Raw genomic sequence first — 18,780 nt, 5'->3', positions numbered from 1 at the left:
GGAGGGAAGATATACCGTTAAGAAGTAGTATAGGACCAACAGGTGTCCTCGGAAACCTTGGGAAATTTCCCAAGAGATACAGTGTAGTTACATCAGGTAGTGTATGACCCACGAGACTAGTTCTGCTTGCTCAGCACTATGACTCTGTGGACAGAAAAGGGTGCCCTGGGTATTATTAGAGTTGCAGTGCTAAGCATAACAATACTCAAGGTCATAAATACAGTGTTGTCCCAGGTCTCTTCCACCATTCGTTTGTTCATTCAGTCATTCTTTCAACAAATAGCTACCGATCACCTATAGCTGTCAACAAGACAGATAGGTCCCTTCCTGCCCTCACGCTGCCTTCAGGTCAGCCTGGGGGCACCCCAGCTACAGCTTTGAGCAACGAGGCTGGGGCAGCCCTCACGTGGCACTGCCCGAGCATCGTGGTGCTTGGGAGCGAGCAGCTCATAAGCTGCCCTCTGGCAGCCGGGGAGCAGGCTGCTGCAGCCCTCACTTTCACTTTGACTGCGGGCTGTAAGGTTCGGGGAGCTGCCACATTCTGAAGGAGGAAAAATAAATCACGTTTCTTACTTCTGTCATTTTCTATTTCCAGCCTTAGAAGAAAAGGGAGAAGAATTTGCTAGCATGCTTACAGAGCTTCTCTTTGAATTACATGTTGCAGCCACGCCTGACAAACTCAATAAGGTCAGCACTGTCTAAGTCTCAGTTTTTATTGTTGTTGTTTTTAAAGTTACCGGTTGTAAAGTTCAAGAGATCCACCTGAAATGGAAAAACCCCAAACCCCAAATGGCACATGGTGATGGGGGAAGGAGAGTATGAGGTCACTAATTAAGATTCCAGGAGGCAACATAATGAAATGTGATGGGAGAGAACATGCTAGACTGTGTCAGGAGACCTGCCTTTTAGTTGCAACTTCACCAGTAATGACCCTGTGACCTTGAACAAGTCACTTCTCCTCAAAATAGAATTGTAAATCAGAGCAGTGGGTATCTTCAGCATAGGGGAGGGGAAAAGGGTACAGAATCACCAAGGGGTTTTTCAAAGTCCGTCTCCCCTCCCACGCTGCAGTGATGTGCCAGAATCATGCAGACAGAATCCCCTCAGCCGGGTCAGCCACACGCCCCCTCCCGCACAGAATGCTGGTGCCGCGTGGAGTCTAAGAACCATCCAGCTTTTTCAGTCTGGGTTCTTCTAATTGTACCACAGCATGTTTTGCAACTTAGTGTAAGGACTTGCCGTGGAGTTTGTTAATGAAGACACTGCGTATTAAGTACTTAAAACTGTGTTATTTTTCCCATTCTCTTTTTTTCCCTTCTCTTTAGCAAGCAGTAGTTGATGTAGGCCCTCACTTAATCAAGGTGGGTGAGGAAAGGGCAGGATGAGGCAGTGAGGGGGAGACATGAGTAATTTCTTTATCTCAGATAGAGGTCACCGATTCTGGCAGGTCAGTGACTTGAACACAGTGGGAAATTGACTCATTTATCTCTGTGCAGCACCTGCCACTGCTGTGTGTGTGTGTGTGTGTGTGTGTGTGTGTGTGTGTGTGTGTGGTGTCTCCAAGGTCCCACTGGCTTGTGGACATAGTCAGCTAAGCTTTAAGATGAGAAGTAAGTTTAACATAAGCTCAGATACAACTTTCACTTAAGCAAACAGCTTTAAACCGTAATGTAAAAACTCGGTGAGTCTGCCCTTTCTAAATTCAGGGAATGACAGATGGGGAAGAGGGGTTGTTCTGCTTGTTCAATTTAGCCATAATTTTTTAGGCTTACAGGTTTCTCAGACTGCACTCATGTGAGATTAAACTAGTCATGGAGCAGCTCCAGGTCTTTCCCACAGCTCCTCTCCTCCCCCCTTGAGGTCTAATGTCTCCATGACGAGGGAAGAGAGAACAGATCCATCCTTCACCTTCACTGCATGATACATTACTAGGTTCATGAAACATTAAGGGTTTCATGAGCCCTATCAAATGAGGAAATTTGCTTTAGCAATGACCCTGGCTAAGTCTCTAACCTATATATAAAAAAGTACTGTTATTCTTTTATAGTTGGTCATGAAAAGTGAAAAATATACTATCGGTCTTTCAAGGTGACTGTCCTTTTTATTCTTACCCGTGTATCCTTTCACAGTGTGTTTTAAAAAGGTCCTGCAGTGTTCTCGCCATACTTTCTATCCTGCCCCCTTTTCTTACTTTATATTCACCAGAAAGCACCAACAAGGTGCTTTTAAGGGGACTAAGGAATTGCCTCATCACTTTTTGAATGTACAGAGAATCACCCTTGAAGGTTTAGGGCAACTCTACTGTAGTCTGGGGATTGGAATTTCTTCGTCTCCCAATTTGCATAATAAACGAATTGCTTTGGTTGGGGGGCCTTTGCAGGCCATGAAGAAGGCTCATGACTGGGTGGGAAAAGATCAAGCTACCGTATCAGTAGATATGGCAGAAGAGGCAGAGGAGAACACCAGAAAGGAAGAAAAGGAAGAGAAACCAGAAAATCCCGAAGAAGACAAAAAGGAAGAGAGAAGAACTAAGACAGTTGAGGTAAATGTATTTGAGATTACCTAAAGAGCAGTGATATTACCTTTATTTCACTAGTAGCCGAATTTCAAGTGAGGAGAAAGCACTTCATTTTCATTTGTATCCTGTTTCACATTATAGAAATATGAGTATTAATGGGATAAACACTAAAATTTCTCGATGCCAAGACAATTCGTGACTTAGCATAGATATTGTAGTTTTTCGCCAGAGCTTTACAATGATAATTTAAAGGAAAGAAGATCTTTAAGAACATAGTTGATTTATCGTTAGGATAAAACTCCATCTTATATGCAAATTTGTAACTATAAAAGGTCTTTATGCCCCATAAACTAATGAGGTAATTGAAGCTTTTTCCAGAAAAAAACTTCATAGCCATGGTTTCTATTCTATAGTTTAATAAATTTATGTGAGCATAATTTATAACCTGTGTTCAAAAATGAGTTTGCAATAACTTCGCTTTTACATTGAATTTTCATTTTAGAGAAAGTAGATTTTAAATTTGACCACTATAAAGAAAAATGTCCAGTGAGGTTGACTTATTCAGCCATTCTTCCACAAGCATTTTTGAGCAGCTGCCTGTTGTGTGCCCAGAACTGCTCTGAGAACTAGGGACACAGATGTGAGTGTTGCCGTGACACCGGGGACCCGGCAACACCTCCATGTTATGGCAGCCTTTCTACTTAGAAAAGTCTCCGATACACCCATTCACCTTTGGGTAAACTTGTCAGGCCATTTTTTCCCCAAGAAATATATATATATATATATTTTTTACAAGTTTATATATGTATGTGTATGTGTGTGTATATATATATATATATATACACACACACACACACACACACACACACACACACACACACAAGTTTATATGTATATATAAACTTGTCAGGCCATTTTTCCCCAAGAATTTTATATATATATATATATATATATATATATATATATATATATATATATATATATGGAAAAAATTTATATATATTTTATATATATAAATTTTTTTTTCATTATAGGGTTGTTGTTGTTGTTTTAATTAAACTCTACCCCCCATTGTGGGGCTTGAACTCATGACTCAGAGGTCAAGAATTGCATGCTCTACCAACTGAGCCAGCCGGGCCCCCCACATTATAGGATTTTCAACAAAGCTTCTGCTCCATGAATAATTTTCTTACTTGCATTTATCTGTTTCAGGAAGTATACATGCTGTCCATCGAAAGTCTGGCAGAAGTAACAGCACGTTGCATTGAGCAGCTGCACAAAGTAGCAGAGTTAGTTCTTCATGGGCAGGAAGAGGAAAAACCAGCTCAGGACCAAGCAAGAGTTCTGATAAAGTAAATGTTACTTTTAATTCTTATTTTTCCAATTTTACATGTATGTGCCATTCAGATACACACCCGTAGAGGCATACACACACCCTAGGCTACTAAAGATTTAAATTATAAGGCAACTAATTCTATTGTTCCGTGGTCATCTTTAAAAATAGACTCTCTTGGGGCACCTGGGTGGCGCAGTCGGTTAAGCGTCCGACTTCAGCCAGGTCATGATCTCGCGGTCCGTGAGTTCAAGCCCCGCGTCGGGCTCTGGGCTGATGGCTCAGAGCCTGGAGCCTGTTTCCGATTCTGTGTCTCCCTCTCTCTCTGCCCCTCGCCCGTTCATGCTCTGTCTCTCTCTCTCCCAAAAATAAATAAACGTTGAAAAAAAAAATTAAAAAAAAAAAAATAGACTCTCTTAAGAATCACAAGATTCTTTGCTGAATCATGTTAATAAGAATAAGAACAATTAAGTAGACATTCTAGGGATTATTTATGAAGAGATTTAAGGAAAGAAACACTAAATCATTCAAGGATAAGTGTTTATTTTAATAGATCAAAGTCTTTTTTTTTTTTTAATTTTTTTTTCAACGTTTTTTATTTATTTTTGGGACAGAGAGAGACAGAGCATGAACGGGGGAGGGGCAGAGAGAGAAGGAGACACAGAATCGGAAACCGGTTCCAGGCTCTGAGCCATCAGCCCAGAGCCCGACTCGGGGCTCGAACTCACGGACCGCGAGATCGTGACCTGGCCGAAGTCGGGCGCTTAACCGACTGCGCCACCCAGGCGCCCCAATTAATAGATCAAAGTCTTAAAAGTACAGACCTTTGAGGATAATTGCATTTTTAACGTACCATAAGAATAGAGAAAGGACACCTTGATGCGGCTTCTCAGCTAGCTTCCCAAAGATATTCAAACGCATCCCCATGGTTCCTAGCGACTTATACCAGCTCTGCATATTCTGAATTCTGGCAGTGATGGTTGTTGATGCAAGCCAGTTTCCTGTGGATTGCATGTGTGTGCATATGTGCTATCATATGTTACAGTCTTCCAACAAATAGTAGCTATTATTATTAGTTTATCTAGTGGAATAAAATGTAACCGTATGCACATGAAAATAGTTGGTATGGAGCTGAAAAACAAGCCATCAGCTTTTACCCGCATGTCTGTATGCCGTAGTGTGGAAAATTAGCACAGATCCAACACCTTCTCATTACTACACAGACACAGGAGCCGAAATAAGAGCCTCCTAAAAATACACAGGTACACAACACACACATCTCAATACACTCATTCACTTTGCTAGCTAACTAGTCTTTGCTTATTACTGTATTTGGCATTGTAGGTGGGGAGCAAATGTTTAGACAGAGAACTTTCCAAAAAGTCGACATTAGCATCTTTGTACTACTGGTAGCATTTTTCCTCACTTGTAAGGAGGTGTCATCTAGTCTAGATTTTCCTATCTAAGCATGTGAAAATGAAAGGTGATCTAAGAACCACACAATCCTGCACGTAATAGGTTTAGGAAGAATATGTAGTTACCTCAGTCTATAGAAGGAAGAGGAAAGGGAAAAATAGGAAACGTTTAAAATATTGAGGAAGACGTCGAAGTGGTATTTTATATTTGTGGTGTTTGTTTGTAAAGGGAGAGTGTTCACAAGTCCCTAAGTATGTATAGCAGGACCTTATTCTTAGCATCTCTGATTTCCAGTCCAGATTATACCAACCTTACCAAGCTGCACCAAGCGAAAGGTCGTAAGGCCTCACATGTGTCTGTATAATAAGTGCCTTTCCACCCACCTGCCCAAGGCCATAGACAAAATGGCTCTGGGCTATCCCCGGACCTTTCTCCTGACCCTTTCTGCAGATAAGTTTTGCATGGATGGATGGAATGGTAGACAGATAGATATAGCCCGACAAACCTAAATACATAGCTTACACAGAACCCCTGTTTATCAAAACAAAGCTCTCTGCTCCTGACTTCACTAGATCTTAACATGTAAGAGTCTTAACTTGGAGTTACTATTTTTCTAATAGAATTTTAACCACTATTCATAAGAGTCGTATATACTAGTTATAGAAGGAAATAGATAATATTCACATTGTTAGGTTAATTGGATTGTTTTTGGTTTTTGTCATCATCTGTGATGTTATGACAAATGTTGCTTTGTTAAATATTTGTGCCCGTCTAGCATTATTTTCCTGAGGTAAAGTCCTAGTAGTCAAATGGCTAGAATAAACTTGGGGTTTTGATAGAAGTCTTTAAAAACAGATTTTATAGGGACGCCTGGGTGGCTCAGTCAGTCAAGCGTCTGACTACGGCTCAAGTCATGATCTCACAGCTTGTGAGTTTGAGCCCCACGTCGGGCTCTGTGCTGACAGCTCAGAGCCTGGAGCCTGCTTCGGATTCTGTGTCTCCCTCTCTCTCTGCCCCTCCCTGCTCATGCACTGTCTCTCTCTCTCTCTCTCAAAAATAAATAAAAACATTAAAATTTTTTAATAAATAAACAAAAACAGATTTTATAGGATCTTTATTATGAGGTACGTAATAAAAACTTAATCAAGAAATTAAGAGACATCTGAATTTGAATTCCAGCTCTATCACTTATTACTGCATGTCCTAAGCAAGTTACTTAATCTCCTTGGGGCACCTGGCTGGCTCAGTCAGTAGAGCATGCAACTGTTGATCTCCAGGTCATGAGTTCAAGACCCAAGTTGGGTGTGGAGCCTACTTCAAAAAAAAAAGTTACTTAACCTTCTTAAGCACCAGTTTCACCATCTATAAAATGGGGATATTAATGTAATCTTTAAGATCACTATGAGGATTAAATATGATTATGCATATAAAAACACTTAATGAATGCTCATTATTATTTCAAAATGACCAAAAAGCTAGAGAAAAGCCACTTGGCAAGAAGCTTATACCCCTAAACCTATGGAGCTCAAGCCTCAAATTTTCCTGCATATGCTTTTGATTCTAAAATGAGGTAGGGTGAGGGTGCCTGGGTGGCTCGGTTGGTTAAGTATCCAACTCTTGATTTCAGCTCAGGTCATGAGCTCAGGGCTGTGAGTTAAAGCTTTGAGCTGGGCTCTGCACTGAGCTGTGAAGCCCACTGGGAAGAAGGGAGGGAGGAAGAAGGAAAAGGAGAGACAGAGGAAGGGAGGGAGGAAGAAAGAGATAGGGTGATTATTCATTAATTATGCATGCAGAGAAAAACCAGGATTAGATTCAACTATGATTGTGAACCATGAAAGATTACTGAGGGAAACATTTCCGCAGAGCATCTTCAAACTTGTGTGTGTTCTTTTCAATGAAGATGGTATCAGTATCAGTAATTTTCTTGATTTTTAAATTATTTTATCTTATGGAAAATCCCCCCAAACCTCCTATTTTCTTTCAGATTAACTACTGCAATGTGTAAAGAAGTGGCCTCCTTATCAAAGAAGTTTACGAATTCTTTAACCACTGTTGGGGTAAGTTTATCATAGTGATTTTTTTTTCACCTGTTTTGGGAGATGAGCCTATGAGGAGCTGTGAGAAGTGCAGTGCCTTCTTTGTTGGCTCCGTAAAACAGAAGCCGCACCATGATGTTTACTAAAACCAGGCCAGGAGCACTTGTTAGAACAGGTAACTTAGGGCTCTCATCTGACTGGGTTCTATCCTGATGCTGCCATCTCTGACTTACAAGGTATTAAGTGGGTCTTGAAACATCTCTGAGCCTCATTTCCTCTATTTGTTTAAAAAGAAGTCAAATAAAGGTTCCTTTCATTGCTTAACACTTGTGATATATAATTCTATCTATCTATCCTAAGAAAATAATTTTGAATACTCACATTCACTATTGCCCTCAGAACCTGTTGTTTATGCCACCCCCACCCACTGTGAGAGGTTTCCTTATTATTACTCTTCAACTTTAACCAAAAGAAAAAAATTCTACCTGTTGGCATAAGTGTTTCTATTCTCAAGGTAACAAGTTTGAAAGGTTTGGCGTTTGGAGGTGTGGCTTCTGGTTATTTTCTTCAGAAGCCAGTCACATTATATAACCCTACCTTAGTGGGATTGGGAAGACAAGTGGAAAATATTCCTTTTTAACCTTTCTCTTTTTTAAAAAAATTTTTCCCCTTTTAAAAAAAAACGTTTTTTAATGTTTATTTATTTTTGAGAGGGAGAGAAACAGAACTGAGCAGGGGAGGGGCAGAGACAGAGGGAGACAGAATCTGAAGCAGCCTCCAGGTGCTGAGCTGTCAGCACAGAGCCTGATGCAGACAGAGCTCCAACTCAGGAACCCATGAACTGTGAGATCATGACCTGAGCTGACGTTGGATGCTTAACCTCTGAGCCACCCAGGCATCCCCTCCTCCACTTTAATCTTTCTACTTTTTCTTTTAAGGCCCTGGATTCAAGGGCAGATGATTCTTGCCATGAGAAACAGCAAATTTTATTTCCTTTTTTTTGTTAGGGTGTTTTTTGGTTGCAAATGTGTTAGTTTCCCAGGGTTGCCATAATGGGTACCATGCAAAGGGGGGGCTTAAACAAGAGAAATTTATTGTCTCACAGTTCTGGAGACCGGAAGTCTAAAACCAAGGTGCCAGCAGGGACATGCCCTCTCAAGAAGCCTCTAGAGGAGAATCCTTCCTTGCCTTTTCCAGCCGCTATAGCCCCAGGCATTCTTTGGCTCATGGCAGTGTAACTATAATCTCTTTCTCTGCCTTCACATCATCCTCTCTTTGTTATTTCTGTGTCCAGATTTCTCTCTCCTCATAAGGACACCATTCATATTTGATTAGGGTATGACCAGTGGGACCTCATCTTAACTTATTACATCTGCAATGACCCTATCTCCAAGTAAGGTCACATTCTGATGTCTTGGAGGTTGGGATTTCAATATATCTTTCTGGGAGTACATAATTCAATCTATAACAGGAAGTGACAGAAACAAGCTGTACGTAATCTAGACAGAAAAGGGACTTTATTAAAGGCAGTAGAGGAATGTGAGCAGCTGTGGGGATCCAGCACCAGAATATGTATTCCCTCTCTCTCCAAAACATTGCCATTAATGTGACTCAGTTGTAGCATTTCCCAGACCCCATGTCTCTCCATTCAGATTCTGAGTTCCTGGGTGAGACTACTGAAAGGCTCATCAGTGTGGGTCACATGTCCGCTTGGTATCACCCGTAGTGACTGGGGACAGGATCATATCATGCAGACCTACCTGGCTGCTGGGGTGTACTTTCCCCCACCCTGCTACCCACCGAGGCCAAGGTCAGTTCTCAAAAGAAGTGGAAATGATTGCGGACCTGACTGTCAGGAAATGTGTGTTTCCCACACTTCTGTAAGCGACTCGATTAATCAGGGATGAACTACATACCACCTATCCATTCTGTTGTCGAGGAATCTGGTTTGTTTCTCTTATTTTGTAAAACATCAACCCTTATACTTGTATAATTTGGGGGCTTCTACAATAAGAGCTTCTGTATGTAGACAGAGTGAAGAGGGAGACAGAAGTTCATTGATAGAATAGGCTTGATGAAATGCACGTGTGTGCTCGGTGTTGTCTGAGTGACAGACACCCAGGGACTTTGGTGTAACTGCCAGATTCACAGGGAGGTGTGAGGTCCTAATCAGGATGACATGGCCTTGGCGACTCAGCTTCCCAAAGCTTCTCACTCTTTCCCCAGTTCACTAGGTGGGAAACTGAGGCCCAAAGGGGTGAGACAGATGGCCAACTGTTTTTCTATGGCTGCCTACTGATGAGGATATATCTGTCTGTGCATGTGTGTGTGTGTGTGTGTGTGTGTGTGTGTGTGTGTGTGTGTTGTATATTGTATATGATTCACGTTAAACATTCACTTGTTTACGTTAGTTGGTAATATTCACAGCATTGCTTCCCATTTCTCTTGACATGCCATCTTCCAGTACAGTGCTTCTCAAATCTTAATGGGAAGGCAGATCACCTAGAGAACTTTTTAAAATGCAGGTTCTGAGTCAGTAGACCGGGGATGAGGACTGAGTTTCTGCATATCTAATAAACTCTCAGATGAGAACAATGTTCCTGATTCACAGTGTACATTTTGAGCAGCAAGGCTCTAGTTATTGGGCATGTACTTGAACGTATACATATGTACACACTTACAAATATGCACATGTGTACAAATGTTTGCATGCACAAAATCAAGAAGACACACGTTACCACTTTGGAGAAGGAAAAAGCTAAAGCTGAGTTTACTGAAATGCCGTCCCATCCCAACACTACCCCTGATCTTGTGCTAAGATGAATCATTTATATCAAGTTTCTGTTTTCTAAAACAGCCGTTATTCATAACTTGAAGTTAATGAGTGCGTATTGCTCTCCAGACTCCATTTAAATTGCTTGCACATCTCATTGATTCTGAAAGCCAATGTCATTTTATTGCCCTCGTTTTGATTATATTTTAGAGGTTTATTGATAATCAAATAAACATGAAAGCAAATACCATAATGGATTTTCTGGTTAGTTACTAAAATGACTGGGGTTTTAAAGAGTTTTTCCCCAAGACTCCATTATGGTCTCCCCAGTAAGACATTACTTTGCCCTCAGTAAAGTAGTGTCAATGAGAGTGGGCTGCTCTGGAAAGATCTATCTCATTTATATATTTTTGTTTACCATAAAGTCATCTGGATACAGTAAGGAAAACCAGCCTATTAAGATTGCCCTCTGTCTTTCCAGTCCCTTTAGTTATTTATTGTCTAAGAGTAAAGTGAACAGTTAGATAGAGAAGACTGTTGATTGATAGACCAATAGTGGAAATAATGATACTAACTAATACTAGCTCTCATTTTTTGAACACCTACTTAATATCAGGCTCTGTATTTTGTGTGCTTTACATATATTCATGTTTTGCAAAATGGAATCTCCAGATCTGTCTGTAAGTTGTACTTAAGAATGTGTTAATTTTCTACTAATCTGGAAGACGCACTTTGTAACCAAAGACCCATGTTTGCACTTAAAAGAAAGAAAATAAGTCTAGACCAGGGTCGGCTCTAGGGTAGACTAGTAAGGTGCTTAACTCACCCACAAATGTGAGAGCTTACCTTGCCCCCATGCCTCCCCAAAAAGACAAGGAAACAACTTCAGTCATCTAGATGCATATTTTCATGTAAAATTTAAAAAAGCGGGGCGCCTGGGTGGCTCAGTCGGTTAAGCATCCGACTTCGGCTCGGGTCATGATCTTGCAGTTTGTGAGTTTGAGCCCTGCATCGGGCTCTGTGCTGACTGCTCAGCCTGGAGCCTGCTTTGGATTCTGTGTTTCTCTCTCTCTCTCTGACCCTCCCATGCTCATGCTGTCTCTCTATCTCTCTCAAAAATAAATAAATATAAAAAAATTTTTAATCAAAATGAATGCAAAAAGATCATGATGAACCAAATATCAACATTTTAAGTAGAGACAAGATCCAACCCTATACTTGGGCAACTCAGCCTCACTCACCTCCCCATAATCCCAGACGTGCTACAAACTTTCAATAGTTAAAAAATGTCTGAGCTTAAATTTCTAGTTATGTGACCTTAAACAAGTTACTCAACTTTCCTGATTCCTATTTTCTCATCCTTATTTTAGGTTATCATGGTACCTACCTACCTACCTACCTACCAGGATTTCTGTCGAAATTAAATGAGATTAGATAGAAGCAGCACCTAATGTGAAGTCTGGTCTATAATAAACATTCCACTTCTCCTCTTCCTCTTTAAGAGATCCCTCTACAAAGCCATCATATGACATTTTATGTGGCAAGCTTTATACTATGAGCACCTAATCTGTCAATTTCATCCTTTTGATTCCACAGAGCAACAAGAAGGCTGAGGTTCTTAACCCCATGATCAATAGTGTATTGCTAGAGGTAAGTGGCCCCCAGAGAGAAAGTGCTTCTGAATCAAAGCAAATGTTAGAGCTACTTGTTTTGTTTGTCTTTTTCCCAGGCAGCAAGTGTTATTCCAGTTCTAAATCTTATCATCAACAGTCGCTTTTGAGCACATTTGTGTAGCTCAACCAGCTGTAAACCCTTGGGTGAAGCAACAATACCTAATTTTCAAGAATTCCTGATTATAAAGAGAAACGCTAAGCTTGCACGTTATTTCTGTTGCTGTTTCCTCCAGCAGAAGCACATTTCTGCTGCCAAGTTTGACACCAGATTTAACACTGTGATTATTGGCTGCAATGAGGGATTCTTGCTCAATGGTGATTTTTGTAAAAATGAGCCCTTGTCTCCATTCACGATCACCTTTGGTTTAGCCGGGTCTAAGCTTCAGACTAACAATATTGACAAGTTGACTGTTTAGCCTCTGTCTGTTCAGTGACCAGAGGCACTGTCCTCAGAGATCACTCACTCCCTGGCCTGTCGGCTCACCAGGACTTTGTAACACTGATACGAAGCTGTCCCGATACTGCTGTGGTTTTACCAGAAGCCAGTGACGGAAGAGAGAAGAGGCCCCGGAGGCCACATTCCCGAGTCATAGTCACGGTGTCCTACCTGTGGCTGGTGGAGGAAAACCTTCCATCAGGGGCCCAGCTATAAGGACCTGGCACATCTATAGCCCCAGGGCACCCAGCTGAAGCCACGGGTATTAACCAGTTTGAACACGGGCAAATGCATATACAGTTTTTTGTTGTCTGAAGTGGCTGTCAATTGCAGCGTTTGGAAATTACCAAATACAAGTCAGGGAAGGCTACCTATATATTTATAATGTCTGTAGAAATTGTGCCTCACTGTTAGGGAAAACTACCAAGGTACAAAAGTAACAAAGTGGTGACATCAAGTGTTACCATTTAGGACACAGCCACGCAGTGGGATGAAGTCAACCAGAAGGGACAAGGAGCTATAGGGGCAGGTTCTGGAGGACACAGCTAAGAGGAAGGCCAGGCAGTCAGATGCAGAATATGGAACAAGAAAATGTCTCCCCTGGCCACCCAGAAGGCATCGGCAGATTAATTTACTATGTCAGTCATGAAGAATATGAAGTCAAGTGTTTATTTATTTCCCCGGTGGGAGTTTTCTTATGTTTTAGTGACCTGAAACATTACATAGCCTCTCAACCGACCGTGGTATGCAAGAATACCACAGAGCGTTGCTTCACTATATGCTAACTAATTTGGATGTAAATTTAAAAAAATAAAAAATAAAGTTAAAAAATTTCTTAAAAAAAAAAAAAACAATACCACAGAGCATGAATGGCAACATCAAATATCCAAACCAAGTAGAAGGTACCCATATGCATTCAAGGATTTGCCATGAATGATTACACAGTACTATCTCCAGTTCGCTTTATGTAGCCCATTCCTGTTTATTCATCTCTAGGTTAGGGCAAACTAGAGCTTCCTTCATACTGTGCTTTTGTGTTATTTCAGGACAGTGGGGTTGGTCTGGGAGAGGAATAGGGAAGACTGGATATATTTGGTCATGAATATACACATATCGATGTAGCCTCAAAGTCCATGGAAATGACTTGCCTCATGTGAAGTGAATTCTTCTATTAGTATAGATAATTAAGAGCTGAACGCATTTCATCCAAAGGACTGTGTTTACCATTGCCTTAAGCACCAACATTAAAGGAAAAATATTTTAAAATATTGTGAGGTTTGCAAGGAGGGACCATTATCAAACTGGAAGGATTGTCCAGGTTGAACTCTGCAAACAACCCTTGAGCCACATTTCTCCCTTCTCCCAGGGCTGCAATAGCACGACATACATCCAGGATGCCTTCCAGCTGCTGCTGCCTGTGCTGCAGGTCTCACACATCCAGACCAGTTGTTCAAAAGCACAGCCGTGACCTGGCCAGACTCCCATCTAGTGAAAGAAAAGGCAGGCCACATTGCTTTGTTATATATCAGTGAAGGGGATGTTCTCTGCACATCTGGCCACAGACGCCCCTTTGAGGACTCTACAAGCAATTTTGCACGGACAGTATGGAGAACGCAAGTTGAGAGAGAATATCATTTCTCTTAATGTATATGGTTGTTTTTACAAATAAGTGTATTTCCTTTATGTTAATTTAAGTTTACAAGGCTTTATATTGATAATTTCCTTTAATTTGAAGTTCACTCACCAATATTCATTTCCATTTTCCTGGTCAAGCATGCTATATTTAGAAATTCATGGGTAGATCCTATACTTTTTATTTAATCCTTTAAATTCCCACCTTTAAATGTCCCATTCTTATGGTATTACTTTAAATCAAATCTTATACTGAACTTAGTTTTGTTACATAAATATGGCAAAGATAACACTACTTACAGATATTACCTATTATAGTAAAAGAGAAACATAAATATCTCTTTATAGTAATTCATTCTGAAAACAAGCTTTCATTGAACTCCTACTGCGTGCTCACAATAGAAGAACATGATCTGAACCCAGGAAAAGAGTAGTTAGGTACTCTAAGTAATCTTTATGCCCAATGCGGGACTCAAACTCACAACCCTGAGATCAAGTTGCAAGCTCCATCAACTGAGCCAGCCAGGTGCCCCTAGACAGATGCTCTAAAAGAGGATTAATAATAATTCTTAAAATGCTTAAAAATACTAATAAATTTTCCAAACCTTAAGAGGTTTGATGAGCAAGGCAAAACTAGTGTTTTTGTTTTTTTTTAATGTTCTGCTCTTCGATGTATTCTTGTATTTTTCCATACTCCTTGGACTTTTTGATCCCAAACTTTATATATGGCGTGAAAATATATATGAAAGGGGGGTACTAAAGAGTATTCAGTTTAAACTAGACTTTTTGTGACCATAAGTACATGATAGCATAATTACAAAGCCTGGAAATATCCGAATAGAAAATTAAAGGGATTTGAACACAACACACCCCCAGACTGCATCTTTAACTCCGAGTCAAGCTATTGTATAAATACACACATCACACTTCCCAGTGGTAAATACCATCATTGCTTCTAAAGGGCAGAAAATACTGATGTGTGGCTTGACTAACTGGTAGATTGATCCATGACAGATTTCACTGAAGACCCGGTGGCCAGGAGAGGCATTGTCTGTGAACACTTCTCCTGAGCTCCATACACTCATTCTGGTGGGGGTTCATCCGAGCCCCATCAGCATCCCGACGGGCATTGTCACAAGATGTCTTGCTCCCTGGTTCTCTCTAAGGCAAATGAAACTTGTACTTTTATAGGGGTGAAAATCCTTTGTTCACATATGCTTTCCCTCCCCTGATAGAGTAGACTGCCTATGTTCCATACAGGCAAAGTAGGAATATTTTAATATTATCCTATGTCTTATTAGCATTTTACTTGTGTCCTACATTTCATTTTGTGTATCTCCTGAAACAACCAAATAGAAAACATAAGAATAATTATTTACAATCTGGAAAAGAACTCTCTGAGGAATCAATTAAAGATGCTTTTTTTTCTATTGTTTTTTGATTGCCTGAAATGTTTCTGATATTAAGTCTAGAGAAAAACTAACTGCCAAAAATGCAATTACCTCTTCATAAATTTTGTAGGTATTGTGTACAGAGCAGAGGAGAGGACTTAGATTTACGATTTCTCCACAACAGATTTTTAGCATCAGATGGATTTATAGATGTTAACTGGAAATGTAATAGAAACAAGTAGTTTCAAAGGAACTAGATACCCAGAAACAGGCTTTAAGCCCAACTTCACCCATATAGTTTATAGAAAAATTTTTAATCACAAAATGAAATAGAAATCCGTAAAAGAATAAAAGAAATAATTGTTCTTTAAAAAGTGGTTGACGTTGTTTACATTGCATTTACATACCTTTTAATGATAAAATATCAAAGGTTGCCAGGTAGAAACATAGGTTGACAGATGATTCCTGGGGCCTAGCTCAATGGTCTGTGAATTACATTATTTAACAGAGAATAATCACTTAAAATATATCCACCCTCCAGGATTGCTCTCTTTCAATACTGTTTTTCATCATCACTTTTAAATAATTGCTTCTTCGCTTTGCTTTAAAACCTAGCAAAGCACAGGATCCAAATCTGGGCAAATGTCAATCAGTTACTGAATGAATGATTTAGCAGGCTTACTTTGGAAGTTTTGTATTCCTTCAATAATCCTTTACATAAATTGGGTTTGTTTCACTCTTTGCAATTACCCTGAACAAGTGTGCCAGTTTTTTTTCTTACATCAAGTGCAAACTAAGTTCCAGTCTAAATAATGAATGTAGTCCTATGCCTGTGCCTTATTAAATAAAAAACATCAAAAGTGTATTTCCAATTCAAAGCAAAACGCATCCAAGAAAAATTGCTTTGGGGTATTGATACATACAGCTCTAAAGGGTAAAAATTGAGTCCCAAATCTTAAAGCGGAGGCGTAAGCTTGAATATTCTATCCCACTGAGGACAGAATTCTGTCTTTTCTCTGGGTCTCACACTGGGCTGCACATCACACTCATGATTAAATGCGTAGTGTGACAAGCTGAGGCGGTGGCAGGAGTCAGCTGGGGTATGCAGCAGCCTCACCAACACCAACTAAGGAACCATGGACCTCAGCAGCAGAGCTCAGAGGGGATGAAGAAGCACCAGCCTGGGGTGGGTTAAAGGAAGCTGCTAAATGTAGAAGTCTGAACCCAGAAATGAGAGCATTTCCTGTGCTTTGTAGAAGTCAGCTGACCCACCAGGAGCTCTCCTATCTGGAAAGTCACCTTCTGCACAGGCCAGCCATGCTGCACTTTTTAGAAACAAGAGCAGGCAGATTTCAATCAAAGCCATCCCAGAGGTCTAGGAATAACATCTTAGGGAAGTAATTTAGCAAAAATGCAAAAAAAAAAAACAAAAAACACAAACCTATTTCTCTTCTTTTGTAAAAAAAAAAAAAATAGGGAGAGATGATAGATAGATAGATAGATATAGGTAGGTAGGTAGGTAGGCAGATAGAGTGTATGCTGAACAGATGGGGTGGATCATAATACATGATTTCAATCCATGTTTAATTCTGTAAGTGAAATTATTCTTCAGCATCAAGGTAATTTTTGTAATGTAAAATTTGCCCTTTGATCTTCCTCTTAAGGATGCTGTACATTCTGGGGGCACCTGGGGGGCTCAGTCAGGTGAGCATCTGACCTCCGCTCAGGTCATGATCTCACCATTCCTGAGTTCGATCCCTGCATCAGGCTCTGTGCTGACGGCTCATAGCCCAGAGCCTGCTTTAGGTTCTGTGTCTCCCTCTCTCTCTGCTCCTCCCCCACTCATGCGCGCGCTCTCTCTCTCTCTCTCTCTCTCCTTCAAAAATAAACATCCAAAAAACTTTTTTAATGAAAGATTTTTTTTTTTAACTTAAAAAGGATGTCCTGAATTATGATACTCAGATCCAGGCTCAACTTGGTTTCTTAAATGATTGTGTTTGTGAAGGCACATCAGAAGAGATCACACTGAAAACCCGTCTTAAAACTGCAATTTTGCCTTCACAGCCACCCTTCACATAAAAGAAAAAATCATGTGGTTCACCATGTGTTTTGTTTTTCTAGATATCTCATAATTTATTCAGGTTTATGTTCATTTTCTGTATGTTCACCCATAATAGATATTCCTCTACAATATCCACTATTAAACAAATCTGAGGAGAGGCATCATTCTTTTCATCTTTTTTTTTGCTTAGATCTGAAAATAATCCGAGTTATCCTGTCCTTTGAGCATCTTACCTTTAGTAACTATTAAATTATTACAATCCAATGGTAAGAGATGGTGTATTTGCTATTTCTGGCATCTAGGGTCATCATCGACTGGGAATAGAAGATGAATATAGTTAGAATTTTGTGTTGGGATTTAAGCTACATTTGCCTTTGTATGGATCAGAGAATATTTTCCTCTGCATGAGTTGTCAGCCAAAAAGCAATGGGATTATGTCTGCCTTTGGTCACTGCTGACTCACTTGACAGGCCTGTCTCTTCTATTAGTCTCAAAGGAATTCTATACTGCAGAAGAATAATACGTACAATTTTTATATGCCTACAATGAGTACAGAATTTAGGGTGATTCAGAGATGATCCATCTCCCTGCCCTGGGTTTCACCGCTGGGCTTCTAGAACTGCCATTTGCAGGAAAAAGCCAGCGTAGAAGCCAAGGCCAGATGGATGGAACCTTGGCAAAAAGCAAAGCTAAGCCTCTGCCTTTGAGTCCCTGCCATCTTTCTCCTTTTTCTCTCTCAGGATTTTTTTTTTGACAGTTAGTAAATGCCTCTCTTCCAGGATCAGCTTTTACAGTCCTATCTCTTCTATATCTCTTCTTCCCTTTCCCTTTCTCTATGTTTATGCTATCCTTTTTCCAATTACCTCATCAGAAAACAATCCATCCAAAAGATTGCAATAATAATAAATAATATGTATTTACTATCTGCAGGACACTGTGCCGAGTGTTTTATAAGCATTATCCCATTTAATCTCCATAATTCCACTATTGGGTAGATATTCTTACAATCTCCACTGCCCAAATGAGAAGAACACTGAACCACAGAGACATTATATAATTCATCCAACGTTACACAACTAGTAAAACAGAGCCAGGATTCAAACCCAGGGCAGTTTGACCTAACTAGCTAGCACCTGAAAGTATTATGCACAGCCTCCAAACAAAAGAAACATAATCTGTTATTTTTAGAGACATCTGAACACTTACATGTTTAGCTCTCTTTACACCATGAAGTGGATTTGTAGCTGAAAGGTTTGGTTGTCAGCTTTGGTTGTTTCCATGCAACTGAGGACAAACTGGGACTAAAGAGACACAGAATGAAGCCACACAAGGTCACCCCCCCGGATGATTCTCACCCCAGGCTAGCCACAATACTGGCTTCACAGACATTTACATCAAGCAGCTTCCTGGCCATCAACACAGCATCCTGTCTCACAGGTGCCTTTGATATGCCTAAAATGGCTCCATTTCCTCCTCCCCCCCCCCCTTTCCCTGGTGCCAGGGAAACCCG

The 18,780-nt window shown here is 40.4% G+C and overlaps 1 protein-coding gene across 4 annotated transcripts in view; it reads left to right on the top strand.

Moving 5' to 3' along the window:
* The window catches only part of FAM114A1 (family with sequence similarity 114 member A1), a 75,992-nt gene extending 59,900 nt beyond the window's left edge, over positions 1-16,092 (top strand). For all 4 annotated transcript variants that reach the window (XM_086705232.1, XM_086705229.1, XM_086705231.1 and 1 more), the window contains exons 9-14: positions 596-687; positions 2,381-2,542; positions 3,731-3,870; positions 7,252-7,324; positions 11,673-11,726; positions 13,552-16,092. In XM_086705232.1, the coding sequence (XP_086561358.1) occupies positions 596-687; positions 2,381-2,542; positions 3,731-3,870; positions 7,252-7,324; positions 11,673-11,726; positions 13,552-13,653 (623 nt within the window). In that variant the 3' untranslated portion in view covers positions 13,654-16,092. The remainder of the gene's footprint in view (positions 1-595; positions 688-2,380; positions 2,543-3,730; positions 3,871-7,251; positions 7,325-11,672; positions 11,727-13,551) is intronic.
* Positions 16,093-18,780: the final 2,688 nt, after the last annotated feature.

The sequence above is a fragment of the Puma concolor genome, chromosome B1 (assembly GCF_028749965.1).
Source record: "Puma concolor isolate L17-30 chromosome B1, mPumCon1.1.hap2, whole genome shotgun sequence".
NCBI classification, from domain to species: domain Eukaryota; kingdom Metazoa; phylum Chordata; class Mammalia; order Carnivora; family Felidae; genus Puma; species Puma concolor.
Note: the sequence above shows the minus strand (reverse complement) of the source record. Positions and strands in the feature narration are given on the sequence as shown.